Source organism: Rhopalosiphum padi, chromosome 3 (assembly GCF_020882245.1).
Source record: "Rhopalosiphum padi isolate XX-2018 chromosome 3, ASM2088224v1, whole genome shotgun sequence".
Lineage (NCBI taxonomy): Eukaryota > Metazoa > Arthropoda > Insecta > Hemiptera > Aphididae > Rhopalosiphum > Rhopalosiphum padi.
The window spans coordinates 14378995-14392348 of NC_083599.1; the positions used below are offsets into that span (position 1 = coordinate 14378995).

The following is a 13354-nucleotide window of genomic DNA, read 5'->3' on the forward strand; positions in this document are numbered from 1 at the left end:
CATTTGGTTTAAACAGCAGTTTTGTTAAAATTTGATAATTCTGAACCTATACTGACAAAATATTTACAACTTAAAACAACAAAACCTCAATTTTATAAACATAAATAGTTGTATTTTATAAATTGTGTACAGTATGATTACAAATAAGATATATTAAATGTACTTAATTTTATAAAAAAAATTAGTATGATATAATACATTTTAAATTATCTTGAAATAATAAATACATAAATAAACATAATCATATACAAAACTTAAGATGAAAACACCATCTTAATCTACATTAATGTTTGAAAACATAAATGTTAACTACACATTTACTATTCAAATTGTTTCAAGATACTGTGTGATGATTTGTTGAGTTTGACTGTTTGTTTACTTTCCTCCGGACGAATTTGAGAAGCTGTAATATATGTTTTACTAACATTGATACTATTATCTGTTTTTTCTATTTTCTGAAAAGTAAAAAAATAATTTTTAAAATGTAAAAATATTATTATTAACTAGTATTTAGGTCCAATCTAATTCATGCATTCAACATTTATTATTTAGCCCAATTCTAATTATTATGGTATCAACAAAAGGATTTTATTTTTCTTGATAGAACTTTTTCTATTATTCTTAATTAATAATTATTTATTTAAAATAAAAACATGTTCAATAAGACAATAACTACCTAATAAATATGATGCAAAAATCTAACCAAAAAATTATTAAATCTAAAAAGAACAAATCATTAGGTTTAAACAATGGATTTTGTTATCAATATCATTTGTTTAATAAAAATCACACCGGGCAATTTTAGAGATGTAAGATCTGATTAATCTGTAACGTAAGATGTATAACAAACAGTGATTTGGAAAATTTGGTTATTTCCAAATGTAATGAACATATATATATATTTACGTTCACCAGAATGAGCAATCATTGGAGTACAAGTTGTACAACAAATTAAAGTCATAAGTTATAACATCGACTAAACGGGTTACTGAGCATTAAAATATTGTACAAATCGTATAATGTTTATCATTTAGTATGGCTCCATGTGATATTGCCTTAATAATTAAAATAACAACCAAGCGCTTTTATTAGAAGTATGGCTATAGCTAGATAGTAATTGATAATATTTTATAACACGAAACATTTTCAATGACATTTTACAGTAAACAGTGTACTGATCATAATATTTCCAGATGCTTAATATATCAATATTTAATATTATAATAAAGTATAACATTTTCGATGATTGTATTCTATATTTCTGTGATATTATCTCATATCAACAGTGATACACAAAACAATATTATACCTAACTCAGCAAAAGAAAAGAAAAGACTAAAAGAATCTATCTCCCTATCGTCCTCGTACACATACCACTGTTATACCAACTTGTTAAACAATAACATTTAATAATTTAAATTACACAATCAGTGGTGGCGCATAAACAATTTTATAGGGTAGACAACAAGACAATTAAATAAATGGTGTTATATAAAATTTATTTAAAAATAAAAAACATTACACATGTGTAAAAGGTCCTAAACCACTGTCTGAATGCAATTAAATTATTAAAATATTACATTGAGACATGTCTCTACCATACATATAATTTTGGTAATACTCCACTACGTTCCCCGTTTACCATGTCATATGCCCGTCATCAATAATGAAACACAATTCAATATGTCTTGACTGATTCGACAGCGACAACAGAACAGCAATTATTATGGTATAGATAAGATATAAATAAAATTGTACATAATAATATATTAATCACACTCGTTACTCACACAGACACTGTAGAGTCGAAACGAATTAGTGTAAATAACATTTTATTTATAAAATTATGAAGAAATAAAATACTTATATAGTATAAAAGCATATAATAAACAACTAATTTTTAAAATTAAATTATTTGATATTTTTGGGTAGACAATGTACCCAACGCGCAGCCACTTTACACAAGTACACAAAATAGATAATACAAAACATTACAAACCATTAAATCACCACCATTTTCATGAGTTTTGTCATTTCTCATCAAATATGCAAATGGATTACTACTAGCAGTAGCTGTAATTGTACTCAATGACTTCATTTCTCTCTTTTCTTCATAATTTTTAGGGTTTGTTCCATCGTTATTAGTTATTTTTTTATTTGCAAACAGCAATGCATTAGTTAACTTGTCACCCTTACGCTTCATGAATGATCCTTTTATACATTTATTATGCTGTAAAATATCAATGATTTATAAAAAACTAGTACTTACCACGATTTTAATCTAACTTGAATTGTTATTAATGAACAGATCTTACTTTCGATGAAATTATATTTACAACTTGGAGGTCAACAAAATCATTAGTTTTTATTTTATTTGTTTCAATTTTATCAGTTGAGTTAGTACTTAAATTTTGGCTATTTGAATCAGATTCATCATTATTTTCATTTAACTGCATTGATTCATCGTTCTTTTCATTATTAGATGTTTTTGATATTAATTTACTTTTGCCATTTTGATACTTCACCTATGATATTAAAATTAAAAATAAACGTATTATTGATTAATTCATTTATATTATACTAGGTGGGCCACATTACTAAAAAAACATAGAAATATAGTGGCCTATTTTGTACAGATATACAAATATGATAAAAGAATACAAAACATACAATATGGGTTTTTTTCACAACTGATACAGATGTTTGTAAAATATAATTGGATTCTTCATCTTCATTGCTTTCCTCTTCATCAGAATATTTATTTTTCTGAAAAAAAGTTAATTATATTCTATAATAGACTTTGTAAATAAAAAATTGTTTTATTAGTAAATTAATACTACAAATTTACTGATCAACATTTAATTTTTTTTTATTATTTAGGTATAGATACTGAATTAGTTCTTGAAACATAAAATTATTTAACAAAATAAAATTGTAAAAATTGAAATATAACTATTACATTTATCATGCCTATATATAAGGTGTATTAGGTAGATCTATCAATTTTACATAGAATATAAATTTGAATGTCAGATTACCCTTATGAACGGTACATATATATTTATAGTTACTTCTGATAAATAAGATTCACGTTTGAAACGTTCATTTCTCCACTGTTCTGTTTTTTCATCATCACTTAATGCATCATCTTCATTATCTTCTTCATTGTCAGAGAATAAAGGTTTCTTAAGAGCAACATCATCCTGATCTATATAGGAATTAAATTATAGTAAATGCAAAGGTAACATTAATAAGTTGAAATCTAACCATCATTATCCCATTGAAATTTTCTTTTTCGATTAGAATCTGAATATAATTCCCCATCTTCAAGCAGCATTTCTTTGAGTGCAGTTACTTGCTGGTTATCATCGTCCAAAAGCTGTCGCCTAAATTTAGTTTAAAAACAATAGTTTAAACCAAATGATTACCAATTAATTTGAAAATTAATTTATAAACTTACATATATATCTTGTCTAATCCATCCTTAACAAGACTTTCGTCTAGCTTATCCTTGTCACCTTCTTCTTCTTCTAATTTGTCATTCAAATCAACTAATTTGTCTTCATCATCAGAACTCCAGTCTGATTCAGATAACTCTGCTTCATCATCAAAAAAATCTTTAGCTGAAACTAGTTTGAGAGAAACATTATCATCATCAGCATCATCTTCATTTGCGGTAATATCAGTCTCCTTTATTGGTCTAAAAAAATAAATATTATTGACATATTATACTTTAAAAATTAGTTATAAATATTTCATTTTACACTTCTGAATCAAAATTATCTTCAAAATCATCTACTTCTTCAATATCTTCCTGTAAATATAAATACAATTTATAATTAGTTAATGAAATAAATAAAATAAAAGGTTTATATGAAACCTTAGCATCCAATTTTTGGGATTGGAATTGTCCAGAACAAAAACCCATCAGTTGTTGTGTAGATAAAATAGCTTCAGAGTCGTTAAACAAAGGTGATAAATTGTTTGGTATATTTTTAATTTCTGTGTTCGAATTATTTTCATTTTTACTGTCCATATCATCATTATCATCATCATCATCATCACTGCTTTCTGATAACAAAACTAATCTGTGTTTCTTTTTTTTAGGAAATTCTATATCGCGGTCTAAAGGAATAAATATAAATAGTATTTTACAAAACGGAACAATAATGTTTAAAATAAAAAATTTTTTATTATCTATCTGTATTACCTTCTTCGTCTCCTGATTCATTTATGAAATTAGGTAAATTATCTTCATCATCTGAACTACAATCTAATTCAGACAATTCAGCTTCATCATCAATGAATGTTTTAACAATATTTCTTTTTAATGCATCTTCAGTGTCTATAATATATTAAGATTAAAAAAAAAAACTTACTTTTTATATTCTAATTATTTTCTAACTTGTCACATTACCTTTCTAAAATAACAAAAAATTACAAATTAATATTAATCAATAAAGTAATATTTTATACATACCTCTGTTTTATCTTCAGAACATAATTGTTTTTCTTGCCTGGAGTTATCTTCTTCATCACTATCGTCATCATTAAATTTATCATTTTCATCTTCATTAATTGCTTCATTTTCATCATCATCAATTGATCCATCTTCATTATTATCCATTTCTTCATCATTAGATGATAATTCACTTTCTACGATTGAGTTTCTGTCATAATTTTCTTCATCATCATCAAATTCAGTTAAACTATTGTTATGGTTCTCATTAAGAGTAATTTCTGTTTAATACAATAAATAAAATATTATTACAATTAATATTTTACACACACACACACACATTTATATATTATGATATACATAGAAACAGGTAGGTGATTGGCTATTATTTTATAGGTAATTTTAATTTAAATAGTGCATTAAATTAAATATACCATATAGTTATTTTATAATAAATAATTAGCATTAATATTTAATTTCAAACCTTTATCAAAGTTATTATCATTTAAAGAAAAATGGTTTTTCGCTTGAGTATTACTATTATTCAAAGATGTTTGTTCATTGTTTTCTTCTTGAACACTTTCTTCATTGTAAAATTTTTCAACAGTTTGTTCTTTACTTTCAATCAATTCCCTAAATTTATGTATACAAATGAATGATGAATAACAAAATAAATTATTGCTATACATATTTATTGTGTATAATGTAATTATAACTTATAGATTATGGATATGATTAAAATATTATATTTTACATTAAAATTAGAAATGTTATTAATTATAGCCTTACAAAAAAAAAAAAAAAATAAGGTAAAATTGGTATCAAATTAATAAATTTAAACTAATAAATTTTTTAAATAATCAGAGAAACTAATAAATAGTAATTTCTAAAATTTTCTAAATACATAATTTATACCAAAAAAGTGATTATCAGTGAGTAAAAATTGTCTCAGTATAGTATCATTATATTGGTATCGTAGTAAAATAGGTATCAATGTAACTTATCAATAATTGAAAATTAAATTTTTAAATTTAATAGTAACTTCCTACAATAATTTTAATTTACATAGTACCTAACAACCAGATATATAGTCAGAAATAATTAAAAAAAGGTTTATATCCAAACACCATAATATAGTATATAAATACAATAGTATAACCATAATATGTATTTTAAAACTATTAGACGTAAATTTGTTTAAATACTTAAAGCATTATATCAAAATTACATTCTATAATTAAGTATTTATCATTTATTAAATTATACATTTTTAGTTTTACTTGCCATGCTTTCTGAAGTAATTTTTTGGAACCTGTTAAAGATGCTTGACACTCAGTTGATATTTTTTGTCTATTAAGGAAATCTTTTAATGACTTCTGTTTCGGTTTGTGATATGGTAAACGCACATAACTATCTTTAACTAGTCGTTGAGTTTCCCTGCTTATATCATCTATATTCGTCTTCTTACTATTATTTGATGACTTCTAAAAATTAAATGTAAATGTAGGCATAAAATAAGATTTTAAGTAAAGGCAAAAGTTAAAAAATGAAATGAAAATTTATATTAAGTAATTTACATATTGTTAATTTTAATATTAATATATTATAATTTTAATCTTTTATCAATTTTAAATTTAAATTCATTAAAATATCAAAAATATTAAAACTTAACACGATCAACGTTTGCTATTACACACTTATAAGACCAAGATAACAAAATATGAAATATAAATGTGTTGTCCTCTGAATGAATAAGAAATTATTTTTTAACAACAACTTAGGTTATGGTCATATTCAATTTTTAAACAATCTTATATCATTAAGATAAACACATTTTTAATTGGATGTGAATAGAAAGTTCTGGAATAAAACAAACCATAGTGTGGCCTTCTCACGATCAGTATTATTGACAGTATACCTGTTCCTTAAGTGGTCAGTACAGATTAGTGTTAATACTCAGTTGTTTTGGCATTTTACTACAGAACAGTTTAAAGGCCCCTTCCCACGAAGCCACTTGGCAGCACAACTTTTAGACGCCGTGTTCTGCAGCCAAGCCAACCACTCACACAGTGTTCTGTTGCATGTTGCACACTGTGTATGTATCTTAATAAATACTGTCAATAATAGATATCACGTCATATCTTAGCATTATACAAGAAGAAAAAATATTATTGTGTATATTATGAATCTCATTTGGCATTTGAACACCTAGTTAAGAAAGAGCTGGGTGGGAAACATTTGAAACACCAACCATCGACTAAAAACGAATAGTTCTACTATTTTGTGACGTACACGACAACATAATATCGACTGTATGCATTGCTTACCATAATTCTAGACTGTGAGTTACACAACTCAATTGATCGAAAACCGATGTTGCTGGAATTCAGTGATTTGGAAACGTTGTCATCCGTTTAATACACAAACTACGTGTATTACTTGCTGTTAAATATTTAATTTACCGTCAATTGGACATCGCACTAAAACTTAGAAGATTGCGAAATGCAAGATGCAAATTGAGGTCGAACAACGTATACTGCAATAAATCGACAATTGAATAATATTAATATAACATATTTTCATATTACGTCGAATAACACGAAAAATATTTATTGATATTACTGTACAATGTCTTTACTATTGTTATCACATCGCTCTTTTCGATATTTTGGCGGGCAAAACTATAAAAGAACAGCGAGCGACGAACAAAATATGATAAGACCGACCAGTGTAGTCATCGTGTATTCGTGTACATTATTTTAATCGTAATCGTGATTTTTTTTACCTCCATAATCATATTAATACCCGTATCTACAGGCGTACAGGGTACAGCCGTACTTGTAGGCACTCGTAGTGACAATTTATAGTTAACAATACAATTTATAGTACATAAGAGTTACTAAGAACAAATTGTGTATGTGAATTTAGCCCCACAGAAGTTTAGTTAGGTATAATACGTAATAGTGTAATACCTATCAAAATAATAAAGATATATCGTGTACACCTATATTATTGTATAGAGATAATCGTATAGGTAGTCATATTTAGGACATGAATTTCTACGTAAATACATATTTTTTGAATGAATATTTCTTAATTATGACTAAAAATAAGCACGTTTCATAACACACTCTTCATAAAATAAAACTTCTTTTATTTTACATACATATTTTTACAAATTTTGATGCAAATATTTATTATTAAATGGGTACCTATTTAACCAATGAGTAATTTCGTATTTTCATACGTAGGTGTCGTAGGTAGTATAGGTACAGAGCCGTGCCGTTAAAATTTAAGCGCAAAATTAAAAATATTCGCCCCCTATTTTATTTTTCATTATGCATTTCATTCCTATTTAATTGAATTTTAGATTTTGAACGAAGTGAGGAATGTATTGATTTTACAATGATGCGTAAGTTTTTTTTTTGTGTCTGTCAACACGTTTGGAGTAGAAATAATGCTTTGATTTTTGACTTCAGCCCCTCTTTGAAAAGGAAAATTCGTCTAGTTGGTACTTTGCCACTCTGGGAGGTCAAAAGTAAAAGTAATCTTCAAAAGCGTTAGGAAAAACCCTAAAAAAGTAACGAAAAAACTGGAAATTTTATGCATAATTAGTTTTCGACAAAATTGACTTTTTTATTTTGCTGTAACTCAAAAACGAATCATTGTAAACACTTGAAATTTTCAACAAATGTTTATATTAGTGTTATCTATTTACAATTAAAATTTTAAAATATTTTAACTTTTTTTAAGCTATTTGCAGACAATAAAAATTTTCGATTTTTTAAAAAAAAATTTCTTGAAATTACAATTTAAATATAAATAATAATATAATATATCCTAGACTGACAAATCACCTCCGTTCAGAATCGTTTTTCATATACAATGATACCTGTCACGTAGGTATAAAATAATTTAAAATTATAATACAAATCATAAATTATATTATACATATTATATTTACAAATGTATTATAAGAGCGTATATCATATGCGTATCATGTAAGTACTTAATTTTCCTGGACTTTTTTGAAGCAAAATCTTTAATGACGACTTCAAAATCGATGTTTTTCGTTATTTCATACTCAATTGACAATATTGCTGAATTGGTTAATCTCTATTGCGACATGGACAATACTTCTTAGTTAATTTCAATTTACTAAAGGAGCGTTCCCCGAAAGCGACGGCAACAGTGCTCGACGTGCAGTAGATTTTGAGATAAAGAATACCATAATAATTTATTATAAAGACAAATAAATAACAATACAAGAATAAAACGTTGTGGTTGACTAATTGTTATTCCTCATTTACTCGACCACAGTCGGAAATTTGTTTAGAAAAAATTTGTAATGATCCAAAATAATTGTAAAACAATAATCTTTCACATATATTTTATTTATGCTTAGTTTAAAATATTATTAAAAAAAATGTTGGCGCCCCTTTAAACCATACACCCCGGCGCATGCCCCCTTTCACACCACAGCTCTTAGTAGGTACCCATTGCATTTATCATAATATTAAATATTAATAAACGACGCCGTAATAAATAAGTCAATGGAGGTTTGAGTTTACATCTTTGATCATATTATCATAATATCATCGGTTAGAGGTTAGACATTTTATAAACTATGCCTAATATACAGTTGTTTTTGTTCATGCGTTCCTGAATTTAAATGAATTTGTTTTTTAAACTATGTGGAATTAAACAAGTACATTCATCAAACAATAAATTGCAAGATTTTTTAATGGAGCGATAGGTTTACGGTTTACTAATGGCTTCAAGGGCTCAAGGCGTAGGCACAGTACAAGTACAAACACGTTAATTTGTTCGTAACGGATACTACTTCAGTACCATACTCCATATATTATGCTGGAAAAGTTTAAACAATACTTTCAGATAAAATTTAACATGTGTAGTACAAGGATTTCATTGTGTGTAGCTGAAACATTTAAAGTAGGTACTACATTATACAGTTCCCCTTAGTTGCGATTAATGAATCGCAACTATAAAAAAAGCATTCTTAAAAGCTCCAATGGTAGAGTACTAAAATTGAAGGAATTATTTCTTAATTTGTGATTTTACTTGTAACAATCATGGTTCGCTGGGGTACCCTCGGATAACAATATTTGTATACTATTCCAACAATTTTGAAAAAGACGTTTTTTATATCTTGATTAGAATACTATACAATAGTTGTTATTTAAAAATGTATTAATATTGTACAAAATTATTAGCTAAAAATTGTTTTGCATATGTTTTCGCAAATTTTTGTTTTTTGAATTCGTTATAAATAAATTAGAAACATCAAATATAACAATAATTGTAAGTGTTGCGGTAGTGAAAAATGCAGAAAAAAATTATTTAAATTTAAGGAGTGCCTAAACGTTTTCTAGAATATTACTAAATAACATTACAAATTAAATTAAAGTACGTACTCATTAAAAATGTCGATTTAAACAATTTTAAAACTATGAACAAAAATATTTTTCTGATTAAAAACGAAAAGACATAAATGGTTATTGAATTTAAAATTTTAGATTCTGAACATAGCGATAAATAACTATATTGATTTTACAATGACATATTGACATGTGTTTTTGTATAATAATGCATAAGTAGTCAAAAAAATGATTTGATTTCAACTTTGAGGTTGGTTTTGGAAAGCAAATAGGATTATTTTTTTTATAAAAAAGGGGAGATTAAAATTAAAAATTCCAAGTATTTTTCAAAATAATCGGAAAAAAATTAAGGAAAAACTGAAATTTTTACGCAAATCCAGTTTTTAACAAAATTGATTTTATTTTATGGTGTAACTAGAAAACGAATAATTGTAGTTTTTTGAAATATTTTCTAAATATTTATAGATATAGACATTTTTTTATGTACTATACCTAGTATAATTTTAAAAACATTTTGACTCTATTTTAGCTAATTATTATAGATGTTTGAAGTTTTCGATTTTTTTATATTTGTTATGTACGTTTTGTAGTTAAAATGTATAAAGTGTATAATTTTTATAGCTAATAATAGGCTTGAAAGTATAAATCAAAGTTTTTAATAAATTATAGCCTATAGGTATTTCATACTGAAACCAAAAAATCTAAAAAATATATAAATATAATTTTTTTATAGACATTTTCAGTTAAAATTTGGACGAAATTATTATTTTAGTATATAAATTAAAACGATAATAATGAATATTGCGTTATAGTTCAAAAACATTATTCGCGGGGACATAACATGTTTATTGTTAATATATATATATATATATATATATTATATTTTAAGCACACAATGATGTAATCTAAAAATACAATATTCTCGGCAAAATCAATTTAATTTATTGTATTACTAATAGTAAAATAAATAACTTTTCCGAATATATCAAAAAACATTACATGAAATATGCTTATAGTGATATAGGCTGATTGACCGTCTTCGCTCAGAATTGTTTTTCGTATACAATGTTTAAATGATTTATCATTGAAATAAAATTTAACACATCCGTTGCAGTGATCCACTCAATTGAGTGTTAACATCTACTGTACAGCAGTGGTAACTACTTGCCCACCTTTTTTAAAAATTAAATTAAATCTAATCTACACTATCTAAAATATCAAATATGAAATAATATACTTAATTATCTTTAGTTGAAATTGCATGCACTTTCAGTCACTACAAACACATGTTGAGACATATCGTCAAAGAAAACAATAAAGATGAATGAATAAAACTAAAATATAATTTGTATAATACACCAGTTAATTTTTTTGTTAAATATTTCATGTTTTTAATACATATTTTGATATTTTTATTATTTAAAAATCCAAATCATAATATAAGTAGAAAATGAATTATTAAATAATTTAAGACCCACACACCCTACTCCTCAAAGAAAGTTTAAAATACGCTACTGATAAGTGATTACATCTTACATGGTTCCCAAAACAATATTTACCTGAAAGTTATATTAAAGAAATACATTTTGGAGGAAATGGTAATCGAACTATTTTCATTTTTGTTGGAAATATTTTATTATGTATGTATATGATTATATTATCCGGGAGCTTTTTTATTGTCGGAAAAAGTGGTTTTTTGCATGATGTTTAATTATACTCATCAATCTACCTGTCTTCCAATTTATTATATCTTCTTTTCTACTTCCTATAGAAAATTAAAAATCACTTAAATAATAAGGTAGGTACCAACGATTATCAAATAATTATATTGTAAATTACGATTTACATTTTGCAAGTTTTTTCAGTAGTTCTTTTCTTAAAAAAAAAAAATGTTTAATAATACTACACAAATGTGGAATTATATTCATAATTTAGTATAAATATATAAGAATTCTCAAGTACCTTGACCTAGTTTATATTGTATAGAAGTATAGGTATTTTAGGTGTAGGTGAAACTAAATGTGGATACTTATATATCATAAGTACTATATTGAGTATTGATTACATATTAGGTCTAAATACAATTACATTATTGATCCAAGGACGATAAAAGTCACTGACATCTAATTTACAGTATTTACTATAGATTACCTACACATGCATAATGTATATAGGTACTCTATTTGATTCACTTTACGTTTTTACATTAGTAATCATTATAAAATGGGCAATAGAAATAAAATAGATCATTCTTCTTAATCCCCAAAAGGTATTAATACGTTGACAACATTTGTGAAGTATAATTTCTTTATAGATTCATCGACTCATCGTGGATTTTATTGATAAAGTTTAAGTATAAGTATTTATATAATATTATTTGATTAATCTTGTAACTTTTAAAAATGACATCTTTTATCTTAAACTGTATTCTTTATACTATATTATACATATATTATATCATATTAAGGGGATTGAAAGTGGTGATTTTCTGTGTATTTTTAACATAAACGCGATGACATGAAAATTTAGACGTGATCTATTACTAACATAATGATTGATCTAGTAAAGCGATAAGAAATTAAGAACTCTGAAATCACATTTGAATTGGTTGCAGAGCTTTTTTGAGATACTTTCCTAAGTTTATAATATTTTAATTTTAGCTTCTTTAAAAATTGAAGTAGGATAATTTTTAATTTTTACTTATTTTTTTGTATGTTTTTGGGATTATGTGGATAAAAAAGGCGGGAAAGTCAATCTTAAGTAGAATTAACGAAAAATTCTAATCTGTTTTCAGAATTATTATTACTACGCAAGAGTAATTAGCACGTGGGAAATATAACACCTTTTTTATTCTTATATTATACTTACATACTTTTTTAAACAAAGACAAACTATCTTTGTTTCCAATTGGAATTAATTCTTATAAAAAAATCAATCATTTTTTTACTTTGTAATAACGTAAAAAAAAGAAAAAGCAATACTAAAATTAAACAGGCTAAAACAAGGTCTCAGCCTAATATTTGGTAATATTTAGGGCAAGTCTGAGGTATTCTTCCTTACACTTACAAGTGCTGGAAAATAAAACCTACTAGATATTAATATTAAATTTACGCAATTACCTTCCTCGTGATATTCGGAGGGCTCTCAAAGTTGTATAATCGAGAATATGATCAAGTACACCATATATAGAATAGATATATAAATTATATTAGTAATATAAAGTAAATTATAATCATACGTCTTACCTGTCTCGCAGCTGTATATATGTTATGCTGTAATATAATGTAAGGTGACATAAATAAATAACTCTCTGAACGTGCGAATAAATAATAATAATCCAAATAAATAGAACACTGTATTAGTTGGTTAAAAAAAGAAGTCCAATATTCACTCGCAGGATTCGGTATTGAGAGGTGTTTTTAATATGACTGGTGTACATGTATTGGTGAAAAAGACGACATGGTCATGCCGGCCAGAGTGGCTTCATCAGGTCTCT

At 25.6% G+C, this 13354-nt stretch overlaps 1 protein-coding gene across 1 annotated transcript; it reads right to left on the reverse strand.

Moving 5' to 3' along the window:
• Positions 1 to 90: 90 nt before the first annotated feature.
• Positions 91 to 7094, reverse strand: LOC132926502 (claspin-like). The gene is made up of 15 exons (XM_060990868.1): positions 6787 to 7094; positions 5744 to 5943; positions 4944 to 5092; positions 4481 to 4740; positions 4418 to 4421; positions 4211 to 4345; positions 3881 to 4125; positions 3765 to 3814; positions 3461 to 3700; positions 3268 to 3386; positions 3072 to 3208; positions 2671 to 2766; positions 2316 to 2525; positions 2000 to 2230; positions 91 to 455 (listed from the first exon to the last, which is right to left on the reverse strand). Exons 1-15 carry the CDS (start codon positions 6787 to 6789, stop codon positions 321 to 323), a joined length of 2214 nt encoding a protein of 737 aa, XP_060846851.1. The 5' UTR covers positions 6790 to 7094; the 3' UTR covers positions 91 to 320.
• Positions 7095 to 13354: the final 6260 nt, after the last annotated feature.

Bases quoted from the DNA above. Each gene is read 5' to 3' on its own strand.
- LOC132926502 (XM_060990868.1), bottom strand. The intron at 4,126-4,210 runs GTAATACAGATA...TTATTCCTTTAG, and splicing joins TGAATCAGGAGACGAAGAAG to ACCGCGATATAGAATTTCCT. The intron at 3,701-3,764 runs GTAAAATGAAAT...TTATTTTTTTAG, and splicing joins GATAATTTTGATTCAGAAGT to ACCAATAAAGGAGACTGATA.